The sequence below is a fragment of the Cherax quadricarinatus genome, chromosome 49 (genome assembly GCF_038502225.1).
Source record: "Cherax quadricarinatus isolate ZL_2023a chromosome 49, ASM3850222v1, whole genome shotgun sequence".
Lineage (NCBI taxonomy): Eukaryota > Metazoa > Arthropoda > Malacostraca > Decapoda > Parastacidae > Cherax > Cherax quadricarinatus.
Window position 1 is genome coordinate 8,189,767 of NC_091340.1, and position 23,135 is coordinate 8,212,901.

Sequence of the window (23,135 nt, forward strand, 5' to 3'; positions counted from 1 at the left end):
GCTAAGACCCATTCTATGCTGACCAGGCATCTTAGGCCACTCATGCCAAATTTGGAGGCAGGAAAAATAAAACGTACATTTACCTTTGGGGCATTAGCGGTGAGAACGTGTATGTATGTTTGGACCATTTACGGGTTAAATGGGCTCTTGTTTACATGATCACAGTGATCATGATTCTTTGTTAATGTTTCCACGATATTTATAACTTGTGTCCTTCAAATATCTCTAGGATGCAGACAGGTCCAATAATTTTTGAAGCAATCCATTCTTATGGAATCTTTTTTTGGTCCGTGCATTCAATGTTTTTGTTCGTATTTGTTGAGGTGGTTTGATCATTTAGAGAAAATGGAACAAAGTAGAATGACTTGGAGAGCATATAAATCTATAGGGGAGCGAAGGCGGGGTATGGGCCGTCCCCGAAAAGGTTGGAGGGAGGGGGTAAAGGAGGTTTTGTGAGCCAGGGGCTTGAACTTCCAGCAAGCATGCATGAATTTGTTAGATAGGAATGAATGGAGACCTGACAAGCTGTTGGAGTGTGAGCAGGGTAATATTTTGTGAAGGGATTCAGGGATATCGGTTAGCCTGACTTGAGTCTTGGAAATGGGAAGTACAATTCCTGCAATTTAAAGGAAGGGTTTAAGATATTGGCAGTTTGGAGGGACATCTAAACTGTCATATCTGAGCATCTCTGCAAAAACTGATTATGTATGAGTGATGATGAAAGTTTCTTCTTTCTTTTTGGGTCACCCTGCCTCAGTGGGAAATGGCCAATGTGTTAAAAGAAATATATATATAAAGATCAAAGGTCATTTCATGACCTTTGATACAGTAGTTTATGTAACGTATCTAGTTTTATCCTGCCCTAGTTAATGGCAAAAGTGATGACTGGTGTTGATTATTTTGTATGCCATTGATATAATAGTACATGGTATTTTTACCAGATGCTTTAATTTTTTTTTTTTTTGTTTTTAGGTTCGTTCAAGTAAAAGACAACTAGAAGATCTACCACTAGCGCCTGAGCCTCAGCACTGGCAATTGAATTCTAAGGAATTTAAAAAATTAGAAGAGATTGAAGAAGCTACGCTCAGGGAATTAAGAATTTTCCTTCGTGAAATTTGTGCAAAGCTAGCTAGAAACAGAACGTAAGTTGTTGGATGTATGAAAAGCTTTACTCACCCATTTCAGTATATTGACTGTGTCTTAGTGATTGTCATCTACACTAACTGTTACAAGGCAACACAGTAGCATGGGTGCTTTTCTCTTCATTTTCCATTTATATAAGGTTAACCAGATCTTCCAGAGTGGCCTTATGAGTAGACTTCCAGCAACAAAGTATGTGGATACTTTTTTTTTTTTTTTTTTTTTTTTTAACACTATCTTCCACTGAGGTAGGGTGACCCGGCAAAGAAGAAAATACTTTCACTGTCACTCATTCACTCACTCTTGCTAGAATATCATCAACATCACTGTTAAGATGACCCTTCAAACTGTAACACATCCTCCCTTCCTTCGCTTCCTTCCTGAGTAAAGGCACTGTACTTCCTACCTCCAGGACTCAAGTTCAGCTAACAGGTTCATCATAAGTAGGTAGCCGGTAGGTGTAGCCCGCCTGGGCTACACCTACCGGCTATCTACACTGTGGTCCAGAGCCATATTATTAGCATTGACACATCTTGTTCACTGAATTTAGTCATTTATAAAATCTACCTTTAGATGCCATCATAAACGAAGGGAGAAGTAATGAATAATTCATGCTGAAAATTGTAAATAAAAGCGGAGTGGGGGAGTGGCTGGGCCAAACGCAGATTCTTACACGTTTTCTCTGATGGCTGAGCAGAGAAAACGTAATGTTGTCCCTCTGCCCGGCTACCACACAGGTCCACAAGTATTATTATCAGAGCACATATAAAATATGCAATAAATGCCAGACAACAAGTTTACATTAACACATTAAGTTAGCAATAGAAATAGGCATTAAAGCATAATAAAAGGTAAGATACACACAGAGTACACTTATTACTTGCCTTAAAATATTAATATTAATAGTATGTGAGAGGTTAGTGGTAGGGTGTTTATTGAATAAAATAAGAATGGCACACCATCATCCTCTAACTTGGCACTTAATCCTTTGGGGGTCGACAGGCCCTCTCAGAGACTTGTTCTCAGGGTCGGCCAAATTTAAAAAAAAAAAAAATATTTTTTCTTATGAAAAGATAGAGAATCTTTTCCCGATCATAATGACACCAAAAGTATGAAATTTGATGGAAAACTTAGGGAATTATGCTCTCGCGAAGTTAGCGGTCTCGCCGATGTTTACGCATCGGCGATTTTGCCCACTTTGAGCCCTCTTTTTGGCCAATTCCAGTGTACTAGTCGACAAAAATCATAACTATTTAACTAGAACTCCATTTTTTCTATCGAATGAGTACAAGAAACCACCCATTTACCAATTTCAACTATCCAATAAAGTGGTCAGAATTTAGCAATTTTGCCAGTTTCACACACATTTCAAAAGATGCCAATTTCCGAATAGGGTCCAGAATAAGCAAAAATGACATTCCTGGCACTAAAATAACAAGTTCTCTGTTCGTTAGTCACATCCCCAGGCCCCTCTTATATTTCTTTGGCTTTCCACTTTGAATTTTTATTCTTACAAAAACAAAAAAATAAGATTTACTGTTATGCAGACTACTGCATTAGTGTAGAAATGGTATAAATAATATCAGCGCACTTATGAAAGAATATTAGACTCACCAGTTGATGTGTATTGGACGCATAGCATGATTTGTTTACTTTTGAACTTTGGTAAAAATCGAACATTTCTGCTATTTTGAGCTCAATTTCAAGGTACTTTTCATTGTAAATCCAGTCAAAAATCATCTCAATTTCTGTAATATGTCTTCCATTCTATAAAATGAAACCAAGAAAACTAGAATACAATAATGAATACCATACAAAAATACAGTGCAAAGTCGCTGTTTTAATCCAAAAACACGGTCAAAGTTTTTTTTTCTCATTACGCACTGTGCTGCAGGATTTTTTTATACTGCGCATACTGACCACATAGACCCATTCTTTCATATGTAGGCCTACCAGCTTTCTCTCACTAGATTTGAGGGCGCTAGAATTTAGGCGTACTAGTACATAAAAAACCCTGGGTCGTAAGCTGTAGTAGTATGTCCGAAACCCCCAAAGGGTTAAAGCAAGAGGGTTACGACTCCTCTTTTTATCATAGCTAAGCTTAGACGCCATCATCAATGAGAGCCAACTAGTTAATGAAAGAGTAAACGAGGGAGAGAACGAGGTACAGAGTTCAGATAATGTAAGAATACAAACTGAACAGGTAGTGGGCGATCACTTGGTCAGGCGAAATAAATGCGTATTAATGTGTCTACTTTTAGTTCATTCACATACGTTTGTAAGAGTTTGTATAACATTTACCTCAATATTTTTTTATTATAATAATAATTACCTCATAATACAAATGCTCTTACATTGTGTACAAGTTGTACAAGTTAGTACAGAATAAACAAACGGCAACACACCAATTTTAGAGTGAATGAAGATATTATTATTATTATTATTATTATTATTATTATTATTGTTATAATAAAAAGCACAAAACCCACAAGGGTCGTGAATTGCTATATACATAGAGTGAAGGAATACGAAAAGAATATTTTTCTACAGTTATCCCCCAGTTTGACTAGAGAAAATGTAATTCTTCCGACACTACCTACACAGCTGCTTTGTAAATAAATCTCATATTTACGTCAATTTTTATTCTGTGAATGTATCATGTTTATATGCTATGTAATGGGTTTCATATATAATTTTGAGGAAAATATCATAGATGGATTAATGAAAATGTCTATATTAATGTAAAATAAGACATTTAGTGTGCCCAAGAGTGATTATTATTACGTAGTATTGGTGTCATGAGTAGAGAGAGACTTAGCGATTTTAATGTGTACCTGCACGCCAGCACAGTGTATAAGTATATTTAGATACAGGTACACATAAGTATAATTATCAGAGTACATATAAAATACGCAGTAATTTTAAAACACTTGAAATTTTGGAAAGTTTCCTGATATAATAGATGTGGTCATGGAGAATGTAAACAAACCGGGTGGGGCACGCCATATTTGAAAGACCGCTTGCCGTATAGCAAATTTTGGTCATAATTTGACATCGCCGTAAAGCGAAACGCCGTAAAGTGGGGCCCTACTGTATGTATAAAGATACACAACATATCCCTCCAAACTGCCAATATTCCAAACCCCTCCTTTAAAGTGCAGGCATTGCACTTCCCATTTCCAGGACTCAAGTCTGGCTATATAAAAATAACCGGTTTCCCTGAATCCCTCCACTAAATATTACCCTGCTCACACTCCAACAGCTCATCAGGTCCCAAATACCATTCGTCTCCATTCACTCCTATCTAACACGCTCACGCATGCTTGCTGGAAGTCCAAGCCCCTCTCCCACAAAACCACCTTTACCCCCTCCCTCCAACCTTTTCGAGGACAACCCCTTGTCCTACAGATTTATACCCTCTCCACGTCATTCTGAATGACCAATCCACCTGAACAACCCCTCTTCAGCCCTCTGACTAATACTTTTATTAACTCCACACCTTCTCCTAATTTCCACACTGAATTTTTTGCATAATATTCACACCACACATTGCCCTTAAACAGGACATCTCCACTGCCTCCAACCGCCTCCTCGCTGCAGCATTTACAACCCAAGCTTCACACCCATATAAGAGTGTTGGTACTACTATACTTTCATACATTCCCTTCTTTGTCTCCATAGATAACATTTTTTTTGTATCCACATATGCCTCAATGCACCACTTGCCTTGTTTCCTTCATCAATTCTATGATTAACCTCATCCTTCATAAATCCATCCGCTGACACGTCAACTCCCAGATATCTGAAAACATTCACTTCTTCCATACTCCTCCTCTCCAATTTGATATCTAATTTTTCTTTATCTAAATCATTTGATACCCTCATCACCTTACTCTTTTCTGTGTTCACTTTCAACTTTCAACACTCTGGCCATCTACTGAGACAAGGTGACCCGAAAAAAGAAACACTCTCACCATCATTCACACTTATCATTGTCTTGCCAGAGGTGTACAGATATGATAGTTTAGATGTGTGTTTAAATAGCAAATATCCCAAACCTCTCCTTTAGAGTGCAGGTACTGTGCTTTGCACCTCCACCTGGATGCACCTTATGACTGCCTTCCATCAAGGCAGGGTGACATTCTATTTGTCATTGCTGAATGGCATAGAAGTGTATGGCGAGAGTTGATGTAGCACTGCTGGGCTGAGGTGGATGGTGGTGATTATTGTGTTGATGTAGTTGCAGAGTTTCAGCTGTTGATGGTTGTACTGGTGTGCCCAAGTATTCTGTAATGCATCGCTGATCTGTTTTACGATACGCAGTTCTAAGATGGCTCCATCTCTTTAGCATTAAAAACGTATGGTAAACATGAGGAAATTAAATCTTCATCAGAGTACAAAACAAATTCTGGCCACAAAATAGAGCGAAACACCAACGTCAAAAACCTGGGAGTGATCATGTCGGAGGATCTCACCTTCAAGGACCATAACATTGTATCAATCGCATCTGCTAGAAAAATGACAGGATGGATAATGAAAACCTTCAAAACAAGGGAGGCCAAGCCCATGATGACACTCTTCAGGTCACTTGTTCTATCTAGGCTGGAATATTGCTGCACACTAACAGCACCTTTCAAGGCAGGTGAAATTGCTGACCTAGAAAATGTACAGAGAACCTTCACAGCGCGCATAACGGAGATAAAACACCTCAATTACTGGAAGCGCTTGAGGTTCCTGAACCTGTATTCCCTGGAACGCAGGCGGGAGAGATACATGATTATATACAACTGGAAAATCCTAGAGGGACTAGTACCGAACTTGCACACGAAAATCACTCACTACGAAAGCAAAAGACTTGGCAGACGATGCAACATCCCCCCAATGAAAAGCAGGAGTGTCACTAGCACGTTAAGAGACCATACAATAAGTGTCAGGGGCCCGAGACTGTTCAACTGCCTCCCAGCATACATAAGGGGGATTACCAACAGACCCCTGGCAGTCTTCAAGCTGGCACTGGACAAGCACCTAAAGTTGGTTCCTGACCAGCCGGGCTGTGGCTCGTACGTTGGTTTGCGTGCAGCCAACAGTAACAGCCTGGTTGATCAGGCTCTGATCCACCAGGAGGCCTGGTCACAGACCGGGCTGCGGGGGCGTTGACCCCCGGAACTCTCCAGGTAAACTCCAGGTAACCATTCTCAGATATAATTTGCACAAAATTAGTAAGGAAATTCTCCTCAGCAACCTGATCAGTTGACACACACTGATTGCCCTTTTTAAAGCTTTTAAATTATCCAGTGCTAAACATACACTGTTGTGGAGGCTTTCCTTTTTACACAGTTTTATAGTATGACAGGACTTTGTGCTGTATTTACTAAGCTCTAAGCAGGGTCCTTGTTCTTGCTTTCTCCTTAGTCCATTCATTTAGTAACATTTCTATCTTAGCTATATTGACTTCTTAGATATTCTTATCACCATGTCACAATCTGCTCATTGCATTTTCCTCCAACCCTTCCTGGGACAACCTCTACCCATCCTTCATTCCATCCTGATGTACATTTGTTATAAATTACAAAAGTATAAATGCACTAAAGGGAAAACAAGGTTTTCCAGTGACTATGCACATAGCAAACTTGAATAATAATTAATATAATTTATTTTATTGATCATGAATGACTAATCCCCAGCATCAGCTTTGCCCTACTGGTCTGTTTTGCCCTGCTCTACCTTTCATCCCCACTTATTCTAATATAATCCTCCTGGCATGAATTGACAATACTAATTAGATGTTTAAGAGAAGACAAACGTGGTGGTGGAACATCTCTAAACAACAACAGCACTTTGTGTCCTGCACAGCAGGCTATCCTTCACTCAAGACAAGTAATATTTTTCATTTTAATTTTAAAATAATGTAGCTGGTAATTGTAAGTTGCCAGTTATTGGAACTATGAATATGCTGAGTTTTAATGTAATTATTTTTAAGAAATTTATCTAAAATATTTAATATTTTGATAAGCAGTATATTAAAAAAAAAATTTTTATACCCTCAATAGGTTTTATATTTTCACAAAACCTGTGGATGAAGAAGTAGTTCCTGATTATCGTGATATTATCAAGGAACCAATGGATTTAGAGACAATGATGACAAAGATTGACCAGCATGAGTATGAATGTGCTCAGGAGTTTCTTTGTGACATTGACCTAATCTGCACTAATGCTCTTGAGTACAACCCTGACCGCAATCCTGAGGGTGAGTATTAGAGTTTTCTGTTCAATATTTAAATATTTTGAATACCAATAATTATTACATTTCTTCATTGTGTCCATATTCCAGGAAGTTGATACTAATTTGAGCTGTTCCATAGTACTATACAACTCAATTTTTCCTTTCCAGATGGCCATAAAATAGTATTACAAACTCCCAGTATAACAGACTAATAAAGGGGGACGAGTGGGTAGTAATAGCAATTGTGGTGGATAAAGAAGAGTTGGTTTTGCTGTGATAATTCAGTGAGATTCAGGGAAAACTGGTTAGCCAGACTTGACCCCCTGGAGATGGAAAGAGCAGTGCATGCACTCTGAAGGAAGGGAAAGGGATATTGCAATTCCAATGGTAATCTGAATTGTGATGTCAGCTTACTTCTGGCAAGACAGCAGTAGAATGATTAATGGTTATTGTGTTTTCCTTCCTTGGATCACCTTGCCTTGGCAGGACACATCATTGAGGTAAAAAAAGAAAAAAAAAAAAAAAAAAAAAGGGACCATTCTGTCTGTTGGTTACAAAATAATTACCTCAGTGGATATTGTTCAATTTTTTTGTTTTTGTTTTTGTAGTCATATATAGGAAGTCAAATATATGGAATAGGAGGTAGGTTACTGAAAGCTGTGAAGAGTTTTTACGAGGATAGTGAGGTTCGGGATAGAGTATGTAGTAGAGGGAGATTATTTCCCAATAAAAGTACGCCTTAGACAAGGATGTGCGATGTCACCATGGTTGTTCAATATATTTGTAGATGGGGGTTGCAAGAGAAGTGAATGCTTGGGTGTTGGCAAGAGGTGTGGGGTTAAAAGATAGACTAACACAAAGTGGGGGTTGTCGCAGTTGCTCTTTGCAGATGACACTGTGCTTTTGGGAGATTTTGAAGAGAGTTGCAGAGGTTGGTGGATGAGTTTGGTAGGGTGTGTAAAAGAAGAAAATTAAAAGTGTATACAGCCTTTCCTCAGCGATGTACTCGTTTACTGACGACTCGGACTTACAACGGGCTCTCTAACCAGTATGCATACCAAAATAATGTACATTAGAGCTGATTTCCTCTATTCTTTTCATTACATTATACAGTGCACTACTGTAAACATTTAAAAATATACCAGAAATGTTATAAATGGTGCAAAGGTGACATTAAAACAATATCAAAGATGGTTAACACAAACCCACTACCATTATAGTATGTTCCTCACTTAGCGATGAATTCGTTTACTGACGAGGTCTTAGAAATGGAACTCCGTCATTAAGTGAGGAGAGGTTGTATAGGAAAGAGTAAGGTGTTGAGGATAAAAAAATTAATTGACAAAAGATTGGATATCAGATTGGAGGGAGAGAGTATGGAAGAGGTGAATGTATTCAGATATTTGGGAGTGGATGTATCAGCAAAATGGGTCTATGAAAGATGAGGTGAATCATAGAATTGATGAGGGGAAAAAGGTGAGTGGTGCACTTACGAGTCTGTGGAGATAAAGAACTTTGTCCATGGAAGCAAAGAGAAGGAGTGTATGAGAGTATAGTTATACCAGTGCTCTTGTATAGGCATGAAACATGGGTGGTGAATGTTGAAACAAGAAGACTGGAGGCATTGGAGATGTCATGTCTGAGAGCTGTGTGTGGTGTGAATTTAATGCAGAGAATTCATAGTTTGGAAATTAGGAGGAGGTACAGGATTACTAAAACTATTATTGTGAGGGGTTGTTGAGGTGGTTCGGACATGTAGAGAGAATGGAACAAAATAGAATGACTTTTAGAGTGTATAAATCCGCAGTGGAGGGAAGGCAGGGTAGGGGTAGGCCTAAGAAAGGGTGGAAGGATGGGGTAAAGGAGGTTTTGCATGTGAGGGGCTTGGATTTCCAGCAAGCATGCGTGAGCATGTAAGATAGGAGCGAATGGAGAAGAATGTTTTTTAGGACTTGACGTGCTCACTTGACTGACTTACTGAACAACTTGATGGACTGAATGACAAAGACACTCCAGTACAACCATCAACTTCAGTACCAGAACCTGAACCTCTACCATCCACCTCTGACCAGTAGGGCCACAGCATAACTCTCCACTCTCCACAAACTTATACCAGGAGTATTTGTGTAGTGATCGGTGATCATTAGTGTCTATGAAGAGTCATGCAAACACTATAGGTAGACGGGAAAGCAAGCTGCATGTGAATGCTGTTGGAGCGTGAGCAAGTTAACATTCACGAAGGGATTCAGTGAAATCGGCAGGCCGGACTTGAGTCCTGGAGATGGGCAGTACAGTGTCTGCACTCTGAAGGAGGGGTGTTAATGTTGCAGTTCTGTAACTGTAGTGTATGTGCACTTCTGGCAAGACAGTGATGGAGTGAATGATGAATGTTTTATTTTTTTTTTGGGCCACCTTGCCTTAGTGGGAGATGGCCAATGTGTTAATAATAATAAAAAATATAGTCTTTTCCATGGGGAAGTGGAAAAGAATTCTTCCTCTGTAAGCCATACGTGTCATAAGAGGTGACTAAAATGCCTGGAGCAAGAGGCTAGCAACCCCTTCTCCTCTATAAATTACTAAATTTAAAAAGAAAAGCTTGTTTTTCTTTTTAGGCCACCCTGCCTTGGTGGGATACGGCCAGTTTGTTGAAAAAATATGGAGCCTGTTATATTGATGGTTTACTGTACTTGTACAGTAGGGCCCTGCTTTACGGCGTTCCACTAATACGGTCATTTCAAATTATGACCTAAACTCTCTATACGGCTTCCCCCATCTGACTTTCTAATACGGTCACTGTGCCGCACCCTGTTTGTTTACATTCTCCATGAGCTCCGTAAGCACTGTGTCTCTCCATTGTGTCTGGAAAGTCCAAAATTTCAAGTGTTTTTAAAAGTTATTTCATATTTGATATATGCTCTGATTATTATACTTACGTATATCTGTACCTAAATAAACTTACACACTGTGCTGGCGTGCAGGCACACATTAAAATCAGTAAGAGTGTCTTGTGTTTCGAGACGCTGTATTAGTAATCTTAATAATACTCAATAGTAATCACTGAGTCTCATTAAATGTTGTATATTACATTAATATACACGTTTTCATTAATCCATCTACGATACATAGCATATAAAGATGATAAATGCACCCCACAGTAGAATAAATAAACATAAATATGAGATGTGGTAGCCAGACGACTTGTACGAGTGACGCCATATTAGTAATAATAATAATAATAATAATAATAATAATAATAGTCCCTTTATATAAAGGGAAGGGGGACAAAAGAGATTGTAAAAATTATAGAGGAATAAGTTTACTGAGTATACCAGGAAAAATGTACGGTAGGGTTATAATTGAAAGAATTAGAGGTAAGACAGAATGTAGGATTGCGGATGAGCAAGGAGGTTTCAGAGTGGGTAGGGGATGTGTAGATCAAGTGTTTACATTGAAGCATATATGTGAACAGTATTTAGATAAAGGTAGGGAAGTTTTTATTGCAATTATGGATTTAGTAAATGCATATGATAAAGTGGATAGGGGAGCAATGTGGCAGATTTTGCAAATATATGGAATAGGTGGTAAGTTACTAAATGCTGTAAAGAGTTTTTATGAGGATAACGAGGCTCAGGTTAGGGTGTGTAGAAGAGAGGGAGACTACTTCCCAGTAAAAGTAGGTCTTAGACTGGGATGTGTAATGTCACCATGGTTTAATATATTTGTAAATGGGGTTGTAAAAGAAGTAAATGCTAGGGTGTTCGGGAGAGGGGTGGGATTAAATTATGGGGAATCAAATACAAAATGGGAATTGACACAGTTACTTTTTGCTGATGATACTGTGCTTATGGGAGATTCTAAAGAAAAATTGCAAAGGTTAGTGGATGAGTTTCGTAGTGTGTGTAAAGGTAGTAAGTTGAAAGTGAACATAGAAAAGAGTAAGGTGATGAGGGTGTCAAATGATTTAGATAAAGAAAAATTGGATATCAAATTGGGGAGAAGGAGTATGGAAGAAGTGAATGTTTTCAGATATTTGGGAGTTGACGTGTCGGCGGATGGATTTATGAAGGATGAGGTTAATCATAGAATTGATGAGGGAAAAAAGGTGAGTGGTGCGTTGAGGTATGTGTGGAGTCAAAAAACGTTATCTATGGAGGCAAAGAAGGGAATGTATGAAAGTATAGTAGTACCAACACACTTATATGGGTGTGAAGCTTGGGTTGTGAATGCAGCAGAGAGGAGGCGGTTGGAGGCAGTGGAGATGTCCTGTCTAAGGGCAATGTGTGGTGTAAATATTATGCAGAAAATTTGGAGTGTGGAAATTAGGAGAAGGTGTGGAGTTAATAAAAGTATTAGTCAGAGGGCTGAAGAGGGGTTGTTGAGGTGGTTTGGTCATTTAGAGAGAATGGATCAAAGTAGGATGATATGGAGAGCATTTAAATCTGTAGGAGAAGGAAGGCGGGGTATGGGTCGTCCTCGAAAAGGTTGGAAGGAAGGGGTAAGGGAGGTTTTGTGGGCTTGGACTTCCAGCAGGCGTGCATGAGCATGTTCGATAGGAGTGAATGGAGACGAATGGTTTTTGGGACCTGACGATCTGTTGGAGTGTGAGCAGGGTAATATTTAGTGAAGGGATTCAGGGAAACCGGTTATTTTTATATAGCCAGACTTGAGTCCTGGAAATGGGAAGTACAATGCCTGCACTCTAAATGAGGGGTTTCGGGATATTGGCAGTTTGGAGGGATATGTTGTGTATCTTCATACGTATATGCTTCTAAATTGTTGTGTTCTGAGCACCTCTGCAAAAACAGTGATTATGTACGAGTGAGGTGAAAGTGTTGAATGATGATGAAAGTATTTTCTTTTTGGGTCACCCTGCCTCGGTGGGAGACGGCCGACTTGTTGAAAAAATAATAATAATAATAATCACCGAGTCTCATTAAATGTCGTAGCTTACATTAAAATGCACATTTTCATTAATCCAGCTATGTTGGTTTTTCAAAATTATATAATATACACGATACATAACATGTGAAGATAAATACACCCCACAGTAGAATAAACATAAATATGAGATGTGGTAGCCAGACAGCTTGTACGAGTGACAGCAAGAATAACATTTTCTCTAGTCCAACATAAGACAAAATATGTTACTGGACGTAACTGTAGAAAGTTATTCCTTTCGTATGCCTTCACTCAGAGCGTCATTTCTTTTAAAAATGGTGTTACATGAGAATGGGAGTGTTCCTCTTTATTTACTGTATCAACATAGAGACAACTTGTACACAAACCAGACATGTACGCCTGGTTTGTTTACAAAACTGGCATACGCCTGGTTTATTTACACAACTCCGCAAGTGTACTCTCTCATGTACTTATTCTCTCTCTCTCTCTCTCTCTCTCTCTCTCTCTCTCTCTCTCTCTCTCTCTCTCTCTCTCTCTCTCTCTCTCTCTCTCTCTCTCTCTCTCTCTCTCTCTCTCTCTCTCTCTCTCTCTCTCTCTCTCTCTCTCTCTCTCTCTCTCTCTCTCTCTCTCTCTCTCTCTCTCTCTCTCTCTCTCTCTCTCTCTCTCTCTCTCTCTCTCTCTCTCTCTCTCTCTCTCTCCCTCTCTCTCTCTCTCTCTCTCTCTCTCTCTCTCTCTCTCTCTCTCTCTCTTCTCTCTTCTCTCTCTTCTCTCTTCTCTCTTCTCTCTTCTCTGTCTCTTTCTCTGTCTCTTTCTTTCTCTCTTTCTCTTTTTTTTTTTTTACACAAAGTTTGTCAAGGTTAAGGATCCCTAGCTTTATTGACAAGCTATTTACAGGTTAAGGATTCCTAACTTTATTGGCAAGCTAAGAGCTGTTACCTACATCAGCTCATTTGAAAGCATTTTTATTGTTATGGGACATACAAGTAGGGAACAGGATGAAGTTGAGCTATCTGTGGGCCAGCATTTTCATTTGATCAACTGACTTTATCTCGTGACATCATTATGCTGTACTTAATGTGTTCCATACTCAAGTCATCCTGGGTATGTATGATCTCAGATGGAGTGATGTTCTGGAGAAGGGTACAGCCAGAGTGAAGTTGCTGCTTTCTGCCCGCCTTGTGGCATAAAAGCTTGTTTCACGCTGTCCTCGAAGTGGATCCAAGTGTGGTACTTTGACAATATTGGCCTTGTACATAACAGTAAGGCCACCCACATCCCTCCTATGTTGAAAGCTCTGCTGAAATGACAGATCTATCCAGGATGGGTCCAGGCGAGAGATGAGACGTCTTGCTCTGTTCTCTACTCTGTCAAGCAGTCGCAGATGAGAGGGGTGGCAGGCAAACCAAGAAAGTGGAGCATACTCAAGGTGCGAGCGTACTTGTGCCTCGTACCTGGAGTTTACCTGGAGAGAGTTCCGGGGGTCAACGCCCCCGCGGCCCGGTCTGTGACCAGGCCTCCTGGTGGATCAGAGCCTGATCAACCAGGCTGCTACTGTTGGCTGCACGCAAACCATCGTATGAGCCACAGCCCGGCTGGTCAGGAACCGACTTTAGGTGCTTGTCCAGTGCCAGCTTGAAGACTGCCAGGGGTCTGTTGGTAATCCCCCTTATGTATGCTGGGAGACAGTTGAACAGTCTCGGGCCCCTGACACTTATTGTATGGTCTCTTAACGTGCAAGTGACACCCCTGCTTTTCATTGGGGGGATGTTGCATCGTCTGCCAAGTCTTTTGCTTTCATAGCGAGTGATTTTCGTGTGCAAGTTCGGTACTAGTCCCTCTAGGATTTTCCAGGTGTATATAATCATGTATCTCTCCCGCCTGCGTTCCAGGGAATACAGGTTCAGGAGCCTCAAGCGCTCCCAGTAATTGAGGTGTTTTATCTCCGTTATGCGCTGTGAAGGTTCTCTGTACATTTTCTAGGTCAGCAATTTCACCTGCCTTGAAAGGTGCTGTTAGTGTGCAGCAATATTCCAGCCTAGATAGAACAAGTGACCTGAAGAGTGTCATCATGGGCTTGGCATCCCTAGTTTTGAAAGTTCTCATCCATCCTGTCATTTTTCTAGCAGATGCGATTGATACAATGTTATGGTCCTTGAAGGTGAGATCCTCCGACATGATCACTCCCAGGTCTTTGACGTTGGTGTTTCGCTCTATTTTGTGGCCAGAATTTGTTTTGTACTCTGATAACGATTTAATTTCCTCGTGTTTGCCATATCTGAGTAATTGAAATTTCTCATCGTTAAACTTTATATTGTTTTCTGCAGCCCACTGAAAGATTTGGTTGATGTCCGCCTGGAGCCTTGCAGTGTCTGCAATGGAAGACACTTGTCATGCAGATTCGGGTGTCATCTGCAAAGGAAGACACGGTGCTGTGGCTGACATCCTTGTCTATGTCAGATATGAGGATGAGGAACAAGATGGGAGCAAGTACTGTGCCTTGTGAAACAGAGCTTTTCACCGTAACTGCCTCGGACTTTACTCTGTTGACTACTACTCTCTGTGTTCTGTTAGTGAGGAAATTATAGATCCATCGACCGGGATTTTCCTTTTCCCCGTTATTCCTTAGCACACATTTTGTGCGCTATTACGCCATGGTCACACTTGTCGAAGGCTTTTGCAAAGTCTGTATATATTACATCTGCATTCTTTTTGTCTTCTAGTGCATCTAGGACCTTGTCGTAGTGATCCAATAGTTGAGACAGACAGGAGCGACCTGTTCTAAACCCATGTTGCCCTGGGTTGTGTAATTGATGGTTTTCTAGATGGGTGGTGATCTTGCTTCTTAGGACCCTTTCAAAGATTTTTATGATATGGGATGTTAGTGCTATCGGTCTGTAGTTCCTTGCTGTTGCTTTATTGCCCCCTTTGTGGAGTGGGGCTATGTCTGTTGTTTTTAGTAACTGTGGGATGACCCCCATGTCCATGCTCCCTCTCCATAGGATGGATCTTGCAACCCCTACTGTCAAGCAGATGCGAGATACGGCGAAGTGCTGTAAACTTCCTGGCTGCCTTGTTTGCAAGATTTACAACATGGTTCTTCATGGTTAGTTTGGAGTCAAATTTCACCCCAAGGATATCAACTTCTTCTCCAGGTGCCAACATCCTTCCATTCATCCTTACTACTGTACCAGCATTACCATCATGGTGCCTAGAGACGATCATCATTTGCGTTTTCTCAGGTGCAAATGTTACTTGCCATCTATTTCCCCAAGCTGATATAGCTCTCAGCTGGTGATTGATGTAGCTTAGAGCAGCTGGCATTTCTTTTCTTGGATAAGTGAATGTCACTGTACAGTTGTCTGCATATGCATGTGATTCTGGGATGAGATGAAGAAGGTCGTTGAAGTAGACATTCCATAACAATGGACCCATCACGCTTCCTTGTGGAACACTTGCCCCAATAGGATGCCTTGCTGATTCCGTTCCATTGAGGACTACACTTAGAGATCTACCATGAAGGTAATCACAGAGGAGACATAGCGTAGAGCCTGCAATTCCCAGTGCTTGAAGTTTTGCTAAGAGGCCCTGGTGCCACACCCGGTCGAAAGCGGCAGCAATGTCCAGTGCTTTTTCTCTCTCTCTCTTTCTCTTTCTCTCTCTTTCTCTTTCTCTCTCTTTCTCTTTCTCTCTCTTTCTCTTTCTCTCTCTCTCTCTCTCTCTCTCTCTCTCTCTCTCTCTCTCTCTCTCTCTTTCTCTTTCTCTCTTTCTCTTTCTCTCTTTCTCTTTCTCTCTCTTTCTCTTTCTCTCTTTCTCTTTCTCTTTCTCTTTCTCTCTCTTTCTCTTTCTCTCTCTTTCTCTTTCCCTCTTTCTCTTTCTTTTTTTTTTTGTTTTTTTTTTTTTACACAGGGTTTGACAAGGTTAAGGATCCCTAGCTTTATTGACAGCTATATTACAGGTTAAGGATTCCTAACTTTATTGGCAAGCTAAGAGCTGTTACCTACATCAGCTCATTTGAAAGCATTTTTATTGTTATGAGACATACAAGTACGGGACAGGATGAAGTTGGAGCCATCTGTGGGCCAGCATTTTCATTTGATCAACTGACTTTATCTCGTTGACATCATTATGCTGTACGAATGTGTTCCATACTCGAGTCATCCTGGGTATGTATGATCTCAGATGGAGTGATGTTCTGGAGAAGGGTACAGCCAGAGTGAAGTTGCTGCTTTCTGCCCATCTTGTGGCATAAAAGCTTGTTTCATGCTGTCCTCGAAGTGGATCCAAGTGTGGTATTTTGACAGTATTGCCCCCTCTCTCTCTCTCTCTCTCTCTCTCTCTCTCTCTCTCTCTCTCTCTCTCTCTCTCTCTCTCTCTCTCTCTCTCTCTCTCTCTCTCTCTCTCTCTCTCTCTCCTCTCTCTCTCTCTCTCTCTCTCTCTCTCTCTCTCTCTCTCTCTCTCTCCTCTCTCTCTCTCTCTCTCTCTCTCTTCTCTCTCTCTACACAGGGTTTGACAAGGTTAAGGATCCCTAGCTTTATTGACAGCTATTTACAGGTTAAGGATTCCCTAACTTTATTGGCAAGCTAAGAGCTGTTACCTACATCAGCTCATTTGAAAGCATTTTTCTTATGAGACATACAAGTAGGGAACAGGATGAAGTTGGAGCCCTCTGGGGGCCAGCATTTTCATTTGATCAACTGACGTTATCTCGTGACATCATTATGCTGTACTTAATGTGTTCCATACTCGAGTCATCCTGGGTATGTATGATCTCAGATGGAGTGATGTTCTGGAGAAGGGTACAGCCAGAGTGAAGTTGCTGCTTTCTGCCCGTCTTGTGGCATAAAAGCTTGTTTCACGCTGTCCTCGAAGTGGATCCAAGTGTGGTATTTTGACAATATTGGCCTTGTACATAACAGTAAGGCCACCCACATCCCTCCTATGTTGAAGGCTCTGCTGAAATGACAGATCTATCTCTCTCTCTCTCTCTCTCTCTCTCTCTCTCTCTCTCTCTCTCTCTCTCTCTCTCTCTCTCTCTCTCTCTCTCTCTCTCTCTCTCTCTCTCTCTCTCTCTCTCTCTCTCTCTCTCTCTCTCTCTCTCTCATTTTTTCGTTTTTTCTTACTTGCCTCTGACCCTACATTAAGACTACAGATATCTTAAGGTAAGTTTGGAGGGATATGTTGTGTATCTTTATACGTATATGCTTCTAAACTGTTGTGTTCTGAGCACCTCTGCAAAAACAGTGATTATGTGTGATTGAGGTGAAAGTGTTGAATGATGATGAAAGTATTTTCTTTTTGGGGATTTTCTTTCTTTTTGGGGATTTACTTTCTTTTCACCCTGCCTCGGTGGGAGACGGCTGACTTGTTGAAAAAAAAAAGTAATTAGTGAGCTGTATATTCATTTTATCGCTCTGGGACACTTAAATGTTATAGAATATTATGTGTGGGTGGGTTGGCCTGGTATGGTAGCCTGGCTGGCTACCATACATACCACACTTGATTTCTTACAATAAATACTACTCATCTCACCCTAGATTAAGTCTACAAATATTTTAAGGTAAGTAATGAGTGTACTATATGTGTATATTACTTTTTTATTGTTTTTAATGCCTAGTTCTATTGCTAACCCCAATGGAAATAAGTCACACAGTCTGACTTTTTTGGGTTATCCTAGTTACTTTATGCATATGCTGCTATGTATGATAATCTATGTAACTGCATTTGTATATACCTGAGTAAACTTTCTTACTTACTAACTTAATATATGTTAGTGTAAACTTGTTATCTAGTATTTATATGCATTTGAAAATGGTAAAAAAGGTGTTCCACTTTACGGCAATTTCCACTTTACGGCGGTAGCCTGGAACCTAACCTGCCATGTAAGTGGGGCCCTACTGTACTCCAAAAATGACCAGTGAGAGGACAGCCACTGTATTGCATTAGTCCCTGGATTACATTAACTGGATGGATGGCCCTCTGAGTATACCTTTTCCCCTATCTATTGTGAATTAATCAAATCACAGAACGGATGAGACTAGAACCCATGGTAGATGAGTCCTAAAACTCACTCACCATGGATTCATGCCCCACCTTTTCTGTGAGTTATTTGCAATCGTATTATTACAATTTCGTGAGTATTGTGAATTATCGAGCAGCTACTGTAATAAAAAAAAAAGATGCACTCTTATTTTCACCCAGCTGTCAGCACTCCATGTGTCCATGTTCACATTTTTTCCATCTCCATTATGAAGAAACACACTCGCCATCACCACCATGAATATCCACTTTCATGCTTCACCATCACTACTTTAATCCTCCACTCTCACTTCACCATCACTGCCTTAATTATTCACTCTTACACTTCACCTTCACCACCATGATTATCCTTACTTGCACTTCACCATCACCACCATAAATGTCCACACTTGCACATCATTACTACCATAAATGTCCACACTTGCACTTCATCACCACCATGCCAGACTGATTATCCTATCATTGCATCTTCTTAATTCCATATATTTCTTCTCTAACTCTGTACATTAGTGAAATACAGCAAGCTTTGTTTTGTAGATTACACTGGCAAGAGGCCCAAGATCCCTTTCTCAATTATTAACCCTTTGGCTGTTTTGGTCGCATATATACGTCTTACGCGCCACTGTTTCTGACGTATTTATGCGTGTAAATTCTAGCGGCTTCAAATCAAGCAGGAGAAAGCTGGTAGGCCCACATGTGAGAGAATGGGTCTGTGTGGTCAGTGTGCACCACATAAAAAAAAATCCTGCAGCACGCAGTGCATAATGAGAAAAAAACTGACCGTTTTATTGGATTAAAATGCCTACTTTGAGGTGTATTTTCGAATAGTATTTATCGTTGTATTCTCAGTTTTCATGGTCTCGTGTGATAAAATGGAAAACATATTACAGAAATAGAGATGATTTTAATTAGTTTCACGATGAAAACGACCTTGAAATTGATCTCAAAATAGCAGAAACATTCTATTTTTACCAATGTTCAGGAGTAAGCAAATCACACTACACGTCAACTGGGGAGTCTGATATTCTTTCACTAGTGCACTGATATTTATACCGTTTTAACAATAATGCAGTAGTCTGCATAACAGTAATTTTTTTATTTTTTGTATGAATGAAAAATCAAAATAGAAAGCAATAGTAAATAAGAGGGGCCTAGAGATGTGACTAATGAACAGAGGATATGTTATTTCAGTGCCAAGAATGTCTACATTGTTTATTCTGGACCCTATTTTGAAATTGGCATCTTTTTTAATTTGCATGAAATTGGCCAAATTGCCAATTTCTGACCACTTTATTGGGTAGTTCAAATCGGTAAATGGGCGGTTTCTTGTACTCAACTGATAGAAAAAATGGAGTTCTAAAGAAATAGCTATGAGTTTGGTCAACTGGAACAATGGAATTGGCCAAAAACGGGGCTCAAAGTCGGCAAAATTGCTGATGCGTATGTCGCCGAGACCGCTAACTTCGCGGGAGCGTAATTCCGTGAGTATTTTACCAAATTTCGTACTTTTGGTGTCATTACCATCAGGAAAATGTTCTCTATCGTTTCGTAAGAAAATTTTTTTTTTTTTTTCAAAAATTTTGCGACATAGAATGACAGTTTCAGAAAGGGGCTTGCGACAGTCAAAGGGTTAAACCTCAACCAGAACATGTATAGATGAGTAAGATGTGTACAGCAGTTGGATATCTTTATTGTTTGAAATGTTTTGCCAGCTTTGCAGGCTTGTTCTGTTGACTTTAAAGATACCAGTGTCTTGCACATGTCTTACTAATCTGCTTGTCAGTATTGGATAGCATTAAATTAGGTATATGTAGTTGTATTATTGAAACTGAGTTGTTGTTATTAGTATTATTACCCGGAGCAACACTTATTTGACCAGTAGATGATGATGGCTACAAAAAAATAAATCTATATTAAATTGACTGGCCAGAGACAGGCTGCAGTTAGTAGACTGAGGATTGAGCCTGCACCACTCATTGTGCTTAATGACCCACAAGGGTTTAGCACTTCATGAAATAAAATCTGCATTCACATGTAAATAAATGTTTATTAATTTAATTTACATCTATAGCTCGCACTATTACCTAGCTAAAGATCTTGTTTGCAGTATTACATCGTGTGTATAATTTATTCCCCAGATAAAATCATTCGCCATCGTGCCTGTACCTTACGTGATACAGCCTATGCCTATATTAAGGCTGAAATGGACACAGATTTTGAAGATAAGTGCCGTGAAATCAGAGATAGACGTCAAGACCGATATGTTTCTGCTGCTAAACCTCAGGTTCCGGAATTCATCCATGTTGCTCCAAATTCAGTTAGTATTCTTAAGATTTTTGTTTTCCCCCATGTATACATACCTGTGACAAATTTCGAGGTTCTATCCTCACAGCCCAGTCTGAGGCTAGGCTTCCTTGTTGCCTGGCCAACCAGCTGTTGCTGCTACCAGCCTGCTGGCCCACATAGCCATCCCAGTATTTACTAAATTATTTTTAAGATCCTTGGTTATTACTGTAAAAGGTGCTACACTCACAAATGCACAGACATTGCTGGTCGAAAAAGTTTTGGGAAACATTTTTTAGATATCTCTGAAGGGGTACCTTTCAGTGGTTGCCTGATTTTTTTTTTCTTTCTCCAATGTTTCCCTTTATAACTTGAGAAAACCTCATCCAAGTGGCTTAAAATTTTCAATTTTATATAAACCATTCCTGAATTTGGTTTGTGTGTAGTAATTTGAGAAAGCCTCTTCTGATCGATTTCAACACTGGTATCTTCATTGCAAAATGTTTTGCCTACACAGTAGGCTTCTTCAGTTGAATACAGAGGAGGCAGCACAAGCAGTAGAGATGTAAATACAATATAATCAGTCCATCACCCTCGAAGACATACTTTTGAGGTGGTCAACCCCTCAACCTGGAGAAGAGTTTTGCTCCATATTCTGGAGTTATTTTTCTTTATAGAGACTTCACATTGACTTTGATTATGTAAGTTTTAATTTGCTAGCTTTATTAAACAACTGGGTTTCCATGTAGTATATGGAGAATGCATCTTCTGGTAAAGCTTCAAACCCTAAATGCTAGTGTATTTTTACTTACGAGTTATACAGTTGACCCTTGAACAACACAGGTTTGAACTGCACAGGTCCACTTATACATAGATTTTTTCTAATAAGTATATTGGAAATTTTTTTGGAGATTTCTAATAAGTATATTGGAAATTTTTTTGGAGATTTGCAACAATTTGAAAAAAAAAAGTCTGTGTAGCCTAGAAATACAAAAAAAAAAAATTACGATAAGGTTAGGCATGTCATGAATGCGTTACGTATATGTAGGTACTGTCTATTTTATTATTTACTACCATAAAATATATACAAATCTATTATAAAAAGTTAAAATTTATCAAAACTTACGCACACAAACAATTACAGATCGTATATGGCACCATTCGCAGTCGAGATAAATGTAAACAAATGTAAAGTTTCAGTATTAAATCATAAATGTGAATTTCTTTTTCACATCATTTTTCATTTTTGATGTCTAGTGTTACTAATACGTGCTATGTATCATATAAGTGTTATGTATCTACATATGTAAGACAATATTGATGTATGTGCTGACAGACAGACGATTTATTTTGTAAACAGATGACATAAACTTATGGTATTGATAGAGTATAGTACTGTAAATGTTTTTTCCTTATCATTTTCTTAATAGCATTTTCTTTTCTATAGCTTACTTTATTGTAAGGATAGTGTATGTAACACTTAACAAAATGTGTGTTAATTGACTGTATGTTATTGGTAAGGCTTCTAGTTAACAGTAGGGTATTAGTAGTTTAGTTTTTGAGGAGTCAAAAGTTACATGCGGATTTTCAACTGCACAGGGGGGTTGGTGCTCCTAACCCCCCGCATTGTTCAAGGATCAGCTGTAGTTGGATTTATTTTAGCCTGTATTGGTGCCAATTTGCCATGTTTATTAAAAAAAATTGAAACTAAATATTTCACTGCTTTTGATGAGATAATTTGTGAATGCCCCATCCATTTGGTTTCAAACTTTTAGTGTTGATAGGAAGGCTGGGTATGGGTCATCCTAGGAAAGTTGGAGGGAGGGGCTAAATGAGGTTTTGTGTATGAGGGGCTTGAACTTCCAGCAGGCTTGCACAAGCGTGTTAGATGGGAGTGAGTGGTGGCAAGTGAGTTTTTATGACATGACGTGCTGTTGGAGTGTGAGCAAGGTATCATATATGAAGAGATACATCCATTCCTGCTCTCAGAAGGAAGTATGGAGATATGTTGCTGTTTTTGAACTGTAGTATCTGCATGCCTCTGACAAGGCAGTCATTGAATGAGTGAGGGTGAAAGTGTTTTTCTTTTTTGGGTCACCCTACCTCAGTGGGAAATGGCCAATGTGTGAAAAAAAAAAAATGTACCATATCAACTTTTAGTTAAATACACCTACCATCTGACTTATGACCTGCTCGACTTACGACCACTTGACTTACGACCGTGTTTCTTATGCCAAATTTCTAGGAAATAAACAACTATTTGTGTTGTACACAGTGTTTATCCTAAACCTTACAGTATAAAATACAGTACTAACAGCATAAAAAGTAAAGTAAAACATGAAATACCAAAATAAAACAATAAAATTAAGTCATTACAAAAATGTGATGTTGATATTCAGTAGTAAAGTTCGACTTACGACCATTTCGACTTACGACCGGTTTCTCGGAACCGAACTCGGTCGTAAGTCGGATGGTAGGTGTATATAAAACTTTAAACGGTTGACTGTTAATGGTAAAGAAAGACTGTTCCACTTCTCTTTTGCTATTAAATTAA

General features: G+C 39.5%; 1 protein-coding gene across 5 annotated transcripts in view; it reads left to right on the forward strand.

Annotated features, from left to right (window-relative positions):
• The window catches only part of LOC128696996 (ATPase family AAA domain-containing protein 2), a 257,949-nt gene that overhangs the window by 204,885 nt on the left and 29,929 nt on the right, over positions 1-23,135 (forward strand). For all 5 annotated transcript variants that reach the window (XM_053788480.2, XM_053788483.2, XM_053788481.2 and 2 more), the window contains 3 exons: positions 973-1,142; positions 7,191-7,387; positions 20,437-20,615. In XM_053788480.2, the coding sequence (XP_053644455.2) occupies positions 973-1,142; positions 7,191-7,387; positions 20,437-20,615 (546 nt within the window). The remainder of the gene's footprint in view (positions 1-972; positions 1,143-7,190; positions 7,388-20,436; positions 20,616-23,135) is intronic.